General features: G+C 39.8%; 1 protein-coding gene across 2 annotated transcripts; it reads right to left on the bottom strand.

The window, feature by feature from the left end:
• Window positions 1–2,714: 2,714 nt before the first annotated feature.
• Window positions 2,715–12,596, bottom strand: MTFR2 (mitochondrial fission regulator 2). Of its 2 annotated transcripts, none has more exons than XM_063390320.1 (8): window positions 12,232–12,596; window positions 11,510–11,641; window positions 11,059–11,163; window positions 10,701–10,825; window positions 8,492–8,706; window positions 7,228–7,528; window positions 5,092–5,269; window positions 2,715–3,543 (listed from the first exon to the last, which is right to left on the bottom strand). In XM_063390320.1, the coding sequence occupies exons 1-8, from the start codon at window positions 12,295–12,297 to the stop codon at window positions 3,445–3,447; spliced, it is 1,221 nt and encodes a 406-aa protein (XP_063246390.1). In that variant the 5' UTR covers window positions 12,298–12,596; the 3' UTR covers window positions 2,715–3,444. The 2 variants fall into 2 exon arrangements, with proteins under 2 accessions (XP_063246390.1, XP_063246389.1); XM_063390319.1 differs by having other exon boundaries at window positions 5,083–5,269; window positions 12,232–12,578.
• Window positions 12,597–15,206: the final 2,610 nt, after the last annotated feature.

Raw genomic sequence — 15,206 nt, 5'->3', positions numbered from 1 at the left:
ACTTGAAAGGTAATACAGATGTAGCTGAAGTCAGTGTCACTACAAAAAATGTATTGGTGAATCACACAGGGCTTTGAGAACCCAATAATCACAATGATAAATATCTCACAGGTACCTACAATCACTGGCAAACACATTTCAGATAAAGTGGAAGTGAAATTTGGCTGCAGACCCAGCCAGCTTAACACTGGGACATCAGTTATTTCAGTAGTCTTGGCTGTAGAACTTCTTTTCCCCAAGGCATCTGATCAGTAACTCAAGACTAACTTGTTTAGCAGGTTCCCTTTGTCAGCTGGGCTTTTGCAAGAACCCTATATACAATTTCACTGTTTAGATGGGAATAAAGGACAATGTATTAATTCCTAATAAGAAGAATCAACTGAGGACAGTGAATACTGTTGCATACTCACTGCTCTGCCTTTATCCAAAACCTCTGTACCTACACATACAGAGAGAGTATATAGATTAATTAAATATATATTTATATAACAATTAATATATATGGAATTATATATTAATTGTCCCTCACAAGTAGTGAGTATCTGGACAGGTCTGGTATATTATAAGAATATGTTAGCAGTGATATTCTGACAGTAATTGCCAGGTCATTGTATTCATTGAGCTCCTTATAATGGGAAGCTCACTGATAGAGAACTCAAATCTTTTAGGATCTCCTAGAAGAAAATCTGTAAAAATGTTTTTAAAGGACTGCATTATACTTTTCCTTCTAGCCTTTTTACTCAAAAACATTCAAAACATTTGAAACATTTACTCCTTTAAATTTTATCAGCTGCAAAATTACAATACAATATACATGCTTTTTAAGTCTTTCTAAAGAAAACCAACTTTCATTCCAGCAAGCACCCCAGCATGTCCTGAAGAAAGACACACTGCCCAAAAATTCACTAGGAGTGGTAGGAGAGTAAATTTTTCAGACTTCTTCAGTGATAAGAAGACACAACTTTTCACAAGATCATGCCAGCAGACCAATAGAGCACTGGTGTTCCTGAGTCTCTTCCTCCTCTCCCAGATCAATAGCACAACTCTTGAGCTGCACTGGGACTGAGCAATTCAGTCAGGGACCTTATGTAAACAAGGGCATTTGTGGGTAAAACATAGAATGGATTCTAGGCGGGCACAGGAAGCTTCTGTTCATCCGTTCTAAAATGGGAGAAAAATCGCTGCAATGAGCAATAAAACTTTTCATTACTTTTGCTAAGTTTTCCAACTTCTTGGGATTAAAAACTGTCAGATGTTTCCAGATGCCACCCACAGACTTCTTTACATCTGGAGCTACATAAAATAAAGAATCTGTTCTTGTAACATGTGTAGGTGGGGAAAAAAAAAATCACATGGCCAATTACTTATTCTTTTGCCTAAGGAAGCAGTTCAGCTATAAACTGTACCACTGCACAATTCACATCAAAATGACAAAAACCAGACAACCAGAAGGGTCACATAGCTCACTAAAATTTGCAGATGCTTCTGACACTAGATTACTGTGTTAAGAGGTACTGAGAAATTTCTCAGAAGTCCCTTCTAAAATGAAAGGACAGTTCCAAAGTCAAAATTCTCACCACAAACTGCTCCTGTTGGCCAAATTTGTAGTTAAATGATGAACCCTAGGGAGAACAGGAAAATTGCAAAAAGAATCCAAAATAATAGTTCTTCATGAAGAGAAGAAACTGTTGGTCACATAAAGCAACTGATGTCAGGAAGAAAGAGAGACTACTGTATCACTTTGCACACAATTCAGTCTCTCAAAGAAGGAATTCCATGCTGCTTGTCAGTCACACAGCAGGGCCACAACCCCTGGATTTAGGAATACTGATGTAAACCAGGAGGTGACTTGCTCCACCTCACCGCACTGCAGACACTGAGCAAGAGGGAGCCAATTCACAGCAAGAAGGAGCCAATTCTGCTCACTGGGACTCACCTGCCTTCATGTCCTCTTCAGCACGCACGGCGTGGACTTCCTTCACTGCCACTCCCTGCCACTCTTGTACAGCACAGACCAGAACAGCAGACAAAAGACAATGAGGAGCTTTGATGGAGGAGGGAAAAATTACCAAGTAGGGGGTTGAGCTGGATATTCTATACAGATTTCATAGCAATTATCAAGTTGAGGTAGAGAAAGCAGCAAATGCTTCTTTTGGAAGAAAGTGAAGACCAAACTGCTAAGGACCAAGCAAGAAATGGGAGAACATGATAAAGTTCAGTAATTACTAAATTGAGAAGAAATAAATGCCTAGAAGATTTAATTTTAGAAGCATAATAAATCACTTAAGATCATTTTAGTCAAAAGACAATTTTTAAAACCAAAATGCAAGTATGTTATTTGCACACTTATTTCTTACAACTGTGCAAATAAGATTCAGCAGCCAAGTGAGGATGCAGCTGTCAGTCTACTCCCTGTAAGTGAGCAGGGAAAAAGAAAACACAGGGGATATGAGGGACACATTGAACTATCTGACAGGATTTGGGTTTTATACATCAGGATTGTTAGACAAAAGATTAGGTGAAAGCAGCTTCTGCAAGCGGTGGATCATAATAAATTTGTAAATAAGTGGCTTCATTAGGTACTCTGGTAGGAAAAAAAAACCAAGCAGTTCTTTAATTAGTTTTGGATAATGCAATTTAAGACATTGTCTAATATGATTAGTTCTTAAGATACCGAAGAGTCTGCAATACAAAAGGCCACTACCACACACATCTACAATATACACACAATTTTATTTTATAAGCCCTTGTGAACAAAACTGAGTTCAGATGCACGTGCCAAGATAGGAATTAATATTTACTTACATATAGAATTTAGAGTGTGTGCAAGCAGATGTCTCTGCAATGTCTTTTTTACCTCAGAACACAACTCCCTCACATTACAGGCATTTAATAGACAACCTGCAGTTGACTTACAGCACTAAGTTCCACAAACATGAGAATTCATCTCCTGGCCCAAAATAAATTAGAATACTGTTTGCACATGGAATAAGGAGCTGCATCAGCAAACCGCAAAGAAAACCAAGGCGACTATCCCACTCTCATGAAAAAGTATTGCCATTATACACAGTAGTTGTAACACACTAACAAGAAGTTTACACTTCCTTGTTATTTACACTGGAGTGCAAACAGAGCATATACCTCAGCCCCCACAGCAATGAATCTTTGCCTTCCCCACACATACACTGCTTTCTTGAATTTCTCACTGCTCCATAGCAATAGAAGCCTTCTCTCAGTTCTGTGCTTCTTGTAAAAGCATCACATTCACAAGTTTGGCTACTGAGAAACCAAAGAGAAGGAACAGGTAATTTTACAAACCCTGCAGCACCCAAACCTCAACAGCATAGGAAAGGTATGTTCTAGAACAACATGTTACAGCACCTTAGAGCAGTTTCAAAGTGGACCCACCACTTATACACACTGAACTTTCCTTGGAAGTCTCCACTAAATATGAGCTCTTGCTTTCCATGCTGGGACCTGCTTAACTCCACCAGTTCTTGTAAGGCTGGGTTTTGCATTTGGCTTCAGACTGCAGTGTCCAACCTGAGAAGCAGAGACAAAGTTAAAACTATACCCAAGAAACAGAATTAGAAGATGTTTACAAGAAAAACACTTTAGAAGAGTTGTTGCACTTCTCTCAGTACAGAAAGAATAAAATAGTAAGTCTGTGTAATTAGTTTAAGTACATTCATTCTTCAAAACACTTAACACTTAACAGTTAGAGGCTTGGTTACAAACTTCTAAGGTTATTCTGCTTTAACCAGAAATATTCCATCTTTTTGTATCTACTCCTAAATGTGCTGACCTTAAGCAGTATCTCTTTCAAGACTTTATAATCCAGCTGTCAGATCCTGGAACAAAAGCTACTCCATATACAAACTGTTCCAGGAGCTATTTTTGATCTTTGTATCTAGAATTAGGTATGTCAGCTATGCAGTGCAATAGTCTGCAGCATTTAAAATACTAGCATGGTTACTTTTAAGACACTTTAATTTTTTCTTTGTGGAAAAAAAAATTTGAAGAAAATCATTAAGACTGCACCAGAACTGTTGACACACTGCAGTCTGTGAAATATATGCTACATTTAGCTAGGAAAATCCTTGTGGCAGCTGAAATAAATTTTAAAAAAAATCATATCAAATCATTATAGCTAGAAAGAGGAACACATACACATCAGTTTTCCTCAAGTTTCAAGCCATACAGCTAGCCACACGTAAGAGCACTTCCCAAGAATATCTAAGAATATCTGGATTTCCACTGTATGTTCTGCATTAGTATTTCCCTGCATTAGGGCAACAAATGTCCAAATATTTTATCTCACTTTTATGACAGAAAGATAGAAATGCTAAGCAGAGACACACAGTTTAAATTAGTGCAACCTATTTCTATCCATCTCATCTGAGTAGTTGTGAGGTTTGTGGAAATGCCTAACAACCAACCACACAACTGCTGGACTATATAAGCTGAGGTAGCTGGCACAGGCCGATATGCAGGAATCAGTGCTCAGAATCACCTTAGTCCAACGGCTCTGTCTAGCCCCTCTTTGTTCCTAGGAAATACTGTATTCTTCATGGGCTTTAAAACAGAATCCTAACTCATTCTGGGTAAAGATTCAAACTATGTGGAAATTACACTCAAAGTAAAGTATTACAGACTATGCATTTATTTTCACTTCTGAACAGTTAGGTTGTGTAAGTCAGACCTTTCTGTACCTTCCCAACATCTTTATTTGAAAAATTAGTTAATAACTATATAAACACACAGTTGCTGTGCATGGATACCTGCCAGGTATCACCAAGCTAAGGTCCTTGAAGCTAGTAGTTCAATCAACTATGGGAATTTTTAAAATCAGTCTTTTAAGTTTTTTGTGTTTGCACATCTAGAAGTGCATCTACCAATCTAAATCCACACAAATTAATTTGAGATTTTCTGCTTTGATTCTACTTTAAAGAAAGTAACTAGCTAAACTGATGGCTAAAAAAAATTGCAGGGAAGTTCTAAGCTTGTGAAAACTCTGCAACTATCCATGAAAACAGCAGTCAGTTCAAGAATACAAACACACATTCTTATATAAAAACATACCACTGGCACCTCAGGACTAGAAAATGGAGAGCTATCAAAAGAATTATTTTCTTTGTCCAGGGAATCGTCTTCTTCATCATTTTTATGTGCAAATTTCTGCTTTAGAGCGTGAGTTAGAAGAGCAACCGGATCCCAATCTGAACTTTGCATCTTTTTGGGTCTAGAAAGAGGAGTACCTCCAGGAGACCTATGAATAACAACAAAAAGAAATTATTGTCTCCTGACTCTAATCCCATGCTGACTAATCCAAAATCTAGGGACACAACTTCTGTAAACACCCTATTCTATAAATCCCTGATTACACAAGTAATGCCGCTGTAACTTTAAAGCAATTCATCAAATACAACTGATACAATTACACCCAACAACTTGTCAGCCACATTCCTAGCCTGAAAACACAACCTGACGCTGTTCCATGAAAACTGGCAGAAAAATCAATACCAAGTGTTAAAGTATTCCAAATAACAGGTCAAAAAAAGGACAAAATTGCAGTTTTTATACTAAGTCATTTATAAGTTATATTAAAGTATGTTAATGGGAATGTTAATTAAGATATTTCATAATCATTGTGAACATAATGTAACTTAAATTTTATTCATTTTAAGTTCATTTAAATTTAGAAATCAAAACGGCACCTACACCCCAAAACTTAGCATAAATGTGGAAGCTAGTGACTAGACCAAGACAATAAACCATAAGACTTTTTAACCATTGAGATATCTTGGAGGGTGGTGGGGTGGAAAAATATCGAGGTGTTCAGAGTTCTGCTAGTGAAGTGCTGTCTCTGGGCTGATGATTTGTACCTAATAATGCACACTGACAACAAGAAGTTCTAAGTCTGGCCGTTACTGTAAATGTTGCTTAGCACAAAACCTGAGGATTGAGTTCACAGTCCCTATAAAAAGAAGCCCTCAGAGCACTTGCACAATGCATAAGACGGTGTTTGGGTGGTAAAAACTGGGATCCTCAGGCTCTCAGTTTCTGAGAGCAGAGGACCGCCCTTTGCAATGCACACATTAAACTACTGTCAGAAAGACTGTAACAATTTTGAGCATCATTACTCCCCGCAAAAATATAAATTATTCATTATTCAGTTAAGTTCTACTTCAGAATACATGTGATGCCTAAATCTAGAAAGCATTGTGGATCTACACGCTACCACTTTCTGCTAATTATGCCCCTGCTCAAGAATGTTAAAATGTCAACCTGAACATCTCATTTTCTTCACTCTCCATACATGGAATCATAGAAAAAAAAACCATACATGAAGAAAACACCTAGGTTTACCTAAGTGCATTTTATATTTGTTTTATTTACTGTGAGAATGTCACCAAAAGCATAAGGAAACACTTTAGATTTGCATGTAAATTATTTGCCCAAGTTTTGTGCTAGTCATTTTCAGGGATAAAGCTCACAGTTAAGAAAATGTTGAAATATGAATGCAATAAGTTTTGCCAAGTGACATTCTTCCCACGTTCAGAGCTTCAAATATTCATAACAAGCTCACTTTTCCTTACTTTTTCAACCCAAGAAGTTCAGAAAAGAACTCTGAAGGTGTAATCTCTATTACACCTAGCATAGCAGAGACCAGAAGAGGTGCTGCAGTCTTTAGTAAAACATTTTTTTACAAGTCCACTGCACTTACCATCAAAACAGCTGACAACTAAAAATATTTATAATCCAACTGTACTATTGAAGTACAAATTTATGAAACATTTTCAATAAAGGACATGTTTTTATTAACGCTTCAAAGCTTGAACCAGCATATTTTGAGTATGCTAAGAGCAGTTTTCCAAAGTTTCCCTGAGGATCTGACCTTTCACTGTGAACCCAGAGGGTTAATTTTTCAGATCAGTTTCCTGTGTCTGGCATGCAGCCTTGTAAGTGACCTCTCACCTCCCCATACCAATGTGAGATTGGAACACTGAAGCAGCAGGGTAGTTTAAAATGCTGCAATAGCCAGCTTGTTTTAAATGCATCTAAAAGCCACATCAGAAGTATCTTACATTCCACATTGTGAACTCAGAAGCTGCCAACTTTAGTTTGTCAAGCAGTGGCTGCTCTTTAAATGACTGGTGTTCTCTGAAGTGCTGTTGATGCTCAGGTAGCCTTGGCTTGCTGAGATGCACATCCAGTCCAACCTACCTCTCAACAGCTCGCAATTGAACTTTGTTTAGGTCTTTCAAAACATCCATCATACTGGGAACGCTCTTTGTCCTCTGGTGATCAGTACTGTCAGCTGCAGTTGAATCACTGTTTCTTGCAGCTCGGCGTTGTTTGATAAGTTCCAGTGCAGAATTACAAGCATCAACACCAGATGGTGCACCAGAAGGAAGTGGAGGAGGCGAGGGAATTACACAGCGATTGTGAGAGACGGACAGTGGCGCAGAAGTCATGGCTGGCAGTGGGTAAAATCCATCTGGAGTGCTGAGTGTTTTACAGGCTTCTGCATACAGTTAGAGAAGAAAAACAACAACATATATTAGCATCTAGGATTAATCAGTTTTAAATCAAGCTCTTTCTTAGACACCTTGCACATTACAACACAGAAGAACTAAACTTAAAACAAAGAACATTACTTCAAACCCACAGATTCAGAATACATGAAGTAATGAATCTGAGGTGCCTTGTGCTCTTATATTCTCTTCTTGTGTTTTCAATTTAGGCACAAGATAAATCAGCAAAGCAGCCTGATACGATGATCAATGGTCTAGAGGTTACAATAACCTACATGAAGCAAAAGATAACCACAAAACATGCAAAACAGATTACACTACTGAGTGCAATGGAGAAGACCCAACAGAACAGCTGAATCACAGAAGTGCCTCGCAATGCCACCAAGAGTAACTACCTCACACCAGTCCAAGTATTTCAGCAACCACAGTGGGGTTGGTCTGCAAGTAAGACAACTGAGACTCAAAACTTATGGGGAAAAAAAAGAGATACAAGATAGAAGTGCATATTGGAGACCAGCTACCTAGGACACATGTGTTTGTAGCATTTGTTTTTGTTAAAGCCCCAACCTGACTTAGAATTCTTTTCCTACCCATTATTTTAATAATTTGTTAGAAACACAGTGCAAAACCCCAAAGGGACAATTAACGTCTGTAATTTTTAAAACAGTTATTAGTAGCCTATAGACACTGATGTTACTAAGCTCTTTCACTAACATTGAAATGAGTATAAAGAGCACTTAGAATCAGTTGCATTTGAATTTGGCAAACAGACCATAAAACAGGAAAGAGAAAGCACACCAAACAGGAAAAAGAAAAACAAAATATTATATTCAGTAGATTTAGCTGGTGTATCTTCAGTTAAAAAAGTTAAAGATGTTCTCTATCAATATCAGATACAGCAAGCTCTAAAGCACAAAAGGAACACTGGTTCCCTTCAAACCAGAAGAGCTTACGTGAGGGAACGCTTCCCAAGGTCTGCACTGAAACAATTGCAGCAATCTGAGCACGAAGAAAGGTCAGCTCCTCTTCAAGCGCAGAAATTTTCTGCAGTGCTGCTTGATCAACACCATCTTTTTGAGCACTGTTTTTTGGAATGCTCTGTATTGAATCCAGACATGGATATGGATCAGGAGGAGCTGTACTTTTCTCTTTACTCCTCACTTCAGTCCTACAAAGCAAAAAAAAAAAAAAAAAAGAAAAAGTTTCAAAAGGCTCAGCCAACACTGGAAACCTCAAAACTACGCAGGCTGTAATCGTCAGGTAATCATCCTTCAGCAAGACCTAACTTCCAGCTATTTAAGGAAACCACACTTTTAACTACTCATAATTTCTACAATGTTTCAAGTCTCCATTTGCTCAAGTACAACGCAGATCCTTGCAAAGTCATCATAAGAATTAGTCACATAATTCACTCAGGGAGAATTAAACATCATAAAGTCATACAGTAGGGTTGTCATTATTCAATAACTATTAGACTGACACTGTTATGTGCCTCTCCCTTCTTGCCACATGAATATGAAAGGCAGGAGAATCAAAGAATAATGATCTCTTAATTAGGCTTCAGAAATTTTAGTCATTTATCAGACTCTATGATGAACACTGTGAACAGCAAAGTAGTTACAATCTTTCAGAAAATGTACTTGAAAATAATAAGGTTTATACAGACTTACAGAACAAGAATCTCACCTTCTGTAAGCTACTATAACCAAAGACAGCATTAGAAAATTGTGCCATAAGTCTCAGATTTTAATTTTAAAAATAGTTTCAAGTCTGTGCCTCCAGAAATAAACTTAAAACAGTACAAAATCAAACTACCAGAATTTCATTACAGAACATGGAAAAAAATGAAATTTACTGGATTCGCTTAAGATGCACTAAGCTTTGACTGAAAAAAGCCCAGACCTTTTTCCTTATTTTAAACATCCTTTTACTTCAAATCAGACCTACAGTACTGCTTTCTGGTTTGCCAAAACCCCCTTGCAATAAACATGGCTTGAGAAGGAAAAGATATCAATTAGAACAGTTGTTCTTGAAAACATCCCACAGATCCAGAAGAGGAGAAGGAGCAAAGAATGGAAACACTGGGAGAATGAACTGTCATAGCTCTGTGTATCTGACCAGCTAAAGAACAGCACGAGCAGGACAAAACAGGCCAGGACTTTTTGTTCTTTCAACAATGTTCTTGTTCTCTTGATATTTCACAGCTGTTACAAATAAACTTTAATAATTTAACAATAATGCCTCAGGAAACATAAGATGAAAGACACTGTATCCAACTTCTCCACTGAAAAGTGTGTCACCCGAATTCATCAATTTCTTGTATTTTCATTACTGGCAAGCAGGACAAAGATCACAGAAAAACAAATACCAATATGAAGCAGAATTATATTGTCCTGTACACATGCAACACAAGACAATACAAGTGTCCACATATTAATCTTGCTTCTGGCTCTAACTCACTTTCTGATTTTGAACAGATCTTTAGAGTAACAGCAAGACAACTTCCTATTTCTTCTCCAATGGGAAAAAAAAAAGACAAAGCATGTACACTATTTGTATCTGCAAATTCCTGGACAATTTGTCATTTCACAGTACCTGAAATATTTTGTAATTTGTAAAAATATTTTTCTTCAACCCTCTATAAAAGCTAGAAACATTTATATAAACTATATTCAAAATTATTTAAAATATTTAAAATAATTATGTTTGGTTTTCCATCAAAGCAACCATCCAGGCTTACACATGGCACTGTAAAAATCAAAGCCAAAAGGAGACATTTAAATATTTTTTCTTGTTTCCCCATTTATAAAGTTTATCAAAAATGTTATAAACTAGAGGGATAAAGATAGGGATAGTCTTACAGTATACTGCAACAACCAGCTCCTTCTCTCACGAAATACTCTGTGAGTGAAAATCATTTAAAGTACCAGTAATGGACCTGACATACTACTATGAAGAGAAAAGAGGAGACTCAATTTCAGAAATCTTTCAGAAAAGAATGTTTTACATAGTGAGAATTTTCAGGTAAGGAGGAAGTGCCCCCTCCAAAAAGCACAAAATGTTTCCAGAAAAGGTTAGGAAAAAAGGAAAACAAACACAAAATCCCACACCATAAAGAAGGTAAAAGTTATTTTTAGTAGTCCGTTTTACACTCTTACTTACCTAAGTCTAGTACATGCTTGTCCTTCATCATTTGCCACCCACAGCACATCAGCAAGCGATGGAGCCACAGGAGCTGGAGCTGCACTTTGTTCATCATAACCCAACGGATTTGAGTCTTGAACAAACTAAAAACAAACAGTGCCAAAAAAAGGTATGAAGGGAAACTGGATTCAGCACATACTGAAGGTTCTGCCTCAGCAAAAGGAATTCTTAAATAGTGCTATAGAAGCTGAAATATTGTGTATAAGGGATGCACCACAAAATTACACGAGCTAAAAATAAGAGGAAAGCTATCACCAAATTAAGAGACAAGAAAATACAAATAGGTGAAGTATACATACAACAATAAATTGCTTACCTGAAAACAAGGTCTGGGATAGGGCTCCAAGGCAAGAATTGTCCCAAGCCTACGGACAACACTTCGAGTAGATCCATAGTCCTTTTTTTGGCAAACAGATACGACCTAAAAATCAGAAAACCTTTGAACCTAAGAAGCAAAATCAAATCCCTCAGTTCTTAATCTCATGCCAATCAAAGTTATTTAATTATTCCATGTATCAGGTAATTAAATATGGTGCAGTTTGGTTAAGCTAACTTTTTAACGCTCTTCTCACGCCAAAAGTCCAAAGACACCTATACTGGCATGACAGACAGTGTCTAAAACACTGCCAAAATACAGAATCTTTTAAAGAGGCACAAAGGCCAGTATCTTGAAATAATGGCAAAAGTGTCCATTTAATTAACTACATGCATCTGTAGAAGTCTTGGGAAAGAACAATTAGCAAAGAACTGAAATAAATTTAACATACCTTGGCCTGATACTTCCTTATGACAGCATATAACTGCTGCAAATGCCTTCCTGATGAGACCGCTGAAGGAAGGTATGTTCCCAGAGTATGACTGATACTGTTGCCAGACATGTGAGTTTCAAAAAACACGGCCTGTCAAAAAAACACAACAGCTTCCAACAACGGCACCACCAAGTCCCCAGGGCAGCGCAGCCAAATGGGCACTCCTGGAGATACTCGGGTAGTTTCCCACACACAACGCTAGGATTGTCTCAGCGCTACAGGGTGCAGCGGTGGCTCGCTGCTGACAGCCCCCCTGTGGAGCTGCCCGCCACCCCGCGCTTCAGCACCGTGCCCCGGGCCGGCAGCGGTGCCTCTCTCTCTCCGCTTCCCCCGCCGCACCTCTCCCACGGCTCTGAACACACGGCATTAACTGCTGCTTGGGACGGGGGCGCAGCCTTTTATCTGCATCAGCAAAGCACGAGCAGACAACACCACTGACTTTCCCACGCTCAGTTGAGGGCAGAAAGAGCCCCACCTGACCGGCTGTGTCAGGGCAGTGACCCACGCGTCCCCACGTGCGGGCGGCGTGTTCCGACAAACCCGACTGCGGCAAGGAGGGCGTTGAAGCCGCCCCACCGCCGGCGGTGCCGACCTTCCCTCCCTCCGCCGAGCCGAGCGGCTGCGGGGAGGCGGCCCGCCCGAGCGGCTCTCCGGGCGGAGGCAGCGGCCGCGGGTCTCACCTGGTGGTGCGGCCAGCCGAGGTAGCGCAGCAGCCGCCGGAGCAGCTGCAGCAGCAGCAGCGCCATGGCGGGCCGAGGCCGCCCACCGGCACGCGGGCAGCGCTCCCCGCGCGCAGCCCGAGCCCGCGGCAGCGCCCAGAGCGAAGCTCCAGCGGCTGGGGGCGGGGCGCCGCGGCAGCCCCGCCAATGGGAAGGCGGCAGTGCCCGCGGCACAGCCAATGAGCGGCGGGGCGGGCCCGTCGCGGGGGGTGTCGGGAGGGAGCGGTTTGAACGCCGCGCTGCCCGGGCCTGCCCCTTCCCAGCCAGCGCTCCCGGGAATGCGGGCGGCGCGGGGGCCGCAGCGCACCGCGGGCAGCTCCGTACGCCCCACTGACCAAGGGCTTGAACTCTCAGGAAAACGCAGCTTCTGCCTCTGCGAAGGCACAACACAGTACTCGCAACAGGAGAAACCCACCACGGCCTGTTGACTCACTGAATTAATGGCAAGCAGCTAAACTAAGACGGTTTAGGTCCTCGATGTAGCAAAGTCGTAACTACTTCATGAAGACACCTAAAACGAATGCACTAAGTATCCTCAACAAAACTCCCCAGTAACACCTGACTATCCTGACTTCACTTTAAAACCTGGCTTTGAAATTCTGCACTTGCTCTTTTATCTTGAACTTCTTTCATCTTCATAAGGAAGATTTCTGCTGTTTTTCTCAAGAAAATTTGGAAACTTCAAGCATAGCAGTGCTAACAGTGCTTCTAGTGGGAGAAGAAATATCCTTTTCCTCCTTGTGCAGTCGGTGTTCCTGTTGTCAGTACTGGAGTTCCTACAGCAGCACTGCTGCTTTCTGTTATCCATGACCTGTCAGGGACATCGATTCCCTCAGACCAAACACAAAGGAGGTGCAGTCCTGGTAACACACACTGTAGTAACAGCATACAACTGGTTCAGGGGACTAAGAATGGTTAAGCTTGAGGAGAGGAAGGGCAGAATATTTTAATGGATATTTTGAAAAACTGTACTACAACACTTGCCTTAAAAAAGAAAAAGTACTTCTCACCTACTCTTCCACCACCTTACTGAAGAAAGTGACATGTCAACAGAAGGGGAACAACACACAGCTCTGCTGGAAGGCCGGGAAGAGGCAGGGTCTCAATAAGCAACACGAAAACCAAGGCAATTTTGTTTCACTGCAGCACCAGTAATCAGCTGCACTGAAGGAGAGGTGCAGTCGGGAACTAGTCCAGAAACACTTCAAGTCAGCAGGTACAGCTCTGAACAGTACAGAACGGATCTGCAGGATCTTCTGAACAAAAGCATCTTGTGACAGGCCAGCTTTAAAAAAATAGGAGAAGCTACACAGAGCTCAAGGCTCAATGCTGCAGCTGTACTCTAGAGCTGAGCTAGCTCAGCGACAGCTTTCTTTTTAAAGTCTCTTACCAAAACAAATGCAGGAAAGCTTTACCCTTGTGCAGCTGCCCAGTGTTACAGTAATGCTGATTGTTCCTGCGAGGGAAGAGGGTGTGACATTTGATTCCAAACCAATAAACAAAATGGACACTGCACTAACATTACAGCTACTGGATTTTAGGTTGGTTGGTAGCCTTTTTCTTTGGTCTAGTGAAATGTATGCCTCATTTTATCTGAACTGCAGGGATAACTTCAAACTTTGTGAATCCACTTCATCTCTGCATGGTGTCCTTAAAAAGTGCTTCATTGCTGAAGAGCAGTGAGTCAGAATGAATAACTGAATTCAAAAGACAGTCAAACATTTTATACCAGCTTAATGTCTACATGTTTTTTTTCCTTATGCTAACAATTATGATATTTACCTTTTAACAGGAGAAATGCAAAATGCACTGAAATTCCCTTCACATGTCATGCAACTACCTTAGTAGCACCAAGTGAAAACCTCAATAAATGATTCTTTTTGCACAGTGAAAATTCACTGTTCATGCTGAAAGGTTAGCAAGTGCTGACGCACTAGACATGGATTAAAAAACTGATCTTCACTGTCACTTTGTTTCTTACAGATCTCTCATAGAGAGAACAGACTGCAACTTGCATCTTTGACTACATTATCTCTTAATTTGAATTTATTTAAAGAAATGTTAGTGGCTGTCATCATGTGTTCTGTAATCACATTATATTTCCGATAAACTACAATGAAATTAGGGATTGCAAAAATTGGATTTTTATGATCTAACCTCTATACAGGTTTGTGGGATCAAATGCCATTACCAAAGCAATCTCTACCAGACCTCCTTGGATATTCAGTACCAAAGTATAAAATTTAAATCTGAAGTACAAAATTTAAATCTGCCTCATCTTGCAGGAATTGTACTGCTTTGACACATAGACCCTAACAATCCACTTTCAACTTGACATAAATGACACAAATTACCTGTTCTAAAGTCATGACACCTCACGCATATCTCGATCCTGCTCATGACTGATGTTTAGACTGATGTTTAATTTTACTACATTAGGACAGACTTCGATCCTGATGTCGAGTTCGCTTTGTTCCTTTTTTTTGCTTATTCTAATTTAATATACACAAAGTCTGAGTTTTGCAGGGAAGTCCAAATACTCAGTTTATCATTTCAAACAGCTATTAAAAGATGCGCTGTACACATAAAAGCAAATCTTGCAATAACAGTTTAGTTGGCCTAAACCTTATAAAGCATAAGGAAGGCATGACTTTATTAACTAACTACTATTGGGAGACAAGTATTATTCCTGTTCCTCTTTCTACACAGCTGCTGGCAAACTAGTACAACCTAAAGTATACTTTATTCAATTACAGTGAGGATTATTTTGTTTTAAAAATAATCCTCCTATTTTTAAAAGACATTATGCCATTCGAAGGGGTGAATAACTACACTTTTAACTCCACGTAACATTAAGATTTTGTTTATCTACAGCATTTTGAGAAAGAGAAACAAAGTAATCTTCTTGTATTAGGGTGTCCTTGGTCTCGTAATTC

This window comes from Prinia subflava, chromosome 2 (assembly GCF_021018805.1).
Source record: "Prinia subflava isolate CZ2003 ecotype Zambia chromosome 2, Cam_Psub_1.2, whole genome shotgun sequence".
Classification (NCBI taxonomy): domain Eukaryota; kingdom Metazoa; phylum Chordata; class Aves; order Passeriformes; family Cisticolidae; genus Prinia; species Prinia subflava.
The sequence above is the reverse complement of the archived record's forward strand: the minus strand, read 5'-3'. Positions and strand labels throughout refer to the sequence as shown.

What these genes read in the sequence shown, in the direction of transcription:
- MTFR2 (XM_063390319.1), bottom strand. Translation starts at nt 12,297, where the DNA reads ATGGCGCTGCTGCTGCTGCAGCTGCTCCGGCGGCTGCTGCGCTACCTC. An exon ending in ATCCCAGACCTTGTTTTCAG is followed by an intron (nt 10,826 to 11,058) that starts GTAAGCAATTTA and finishes GTTTGTTTTTAG; the next exon opens with TTTGTTCAAGACTCAAATCC. An exon ending in CTAGTCCTGAGGTGCCAGTG is followed by an intron (nt 3,544 to 5,082) that starts GTATGTTTTTAT and finishes TCTGCTTCTCAG; the next exon opens with GTTGGACACTGCAGTCTGAA.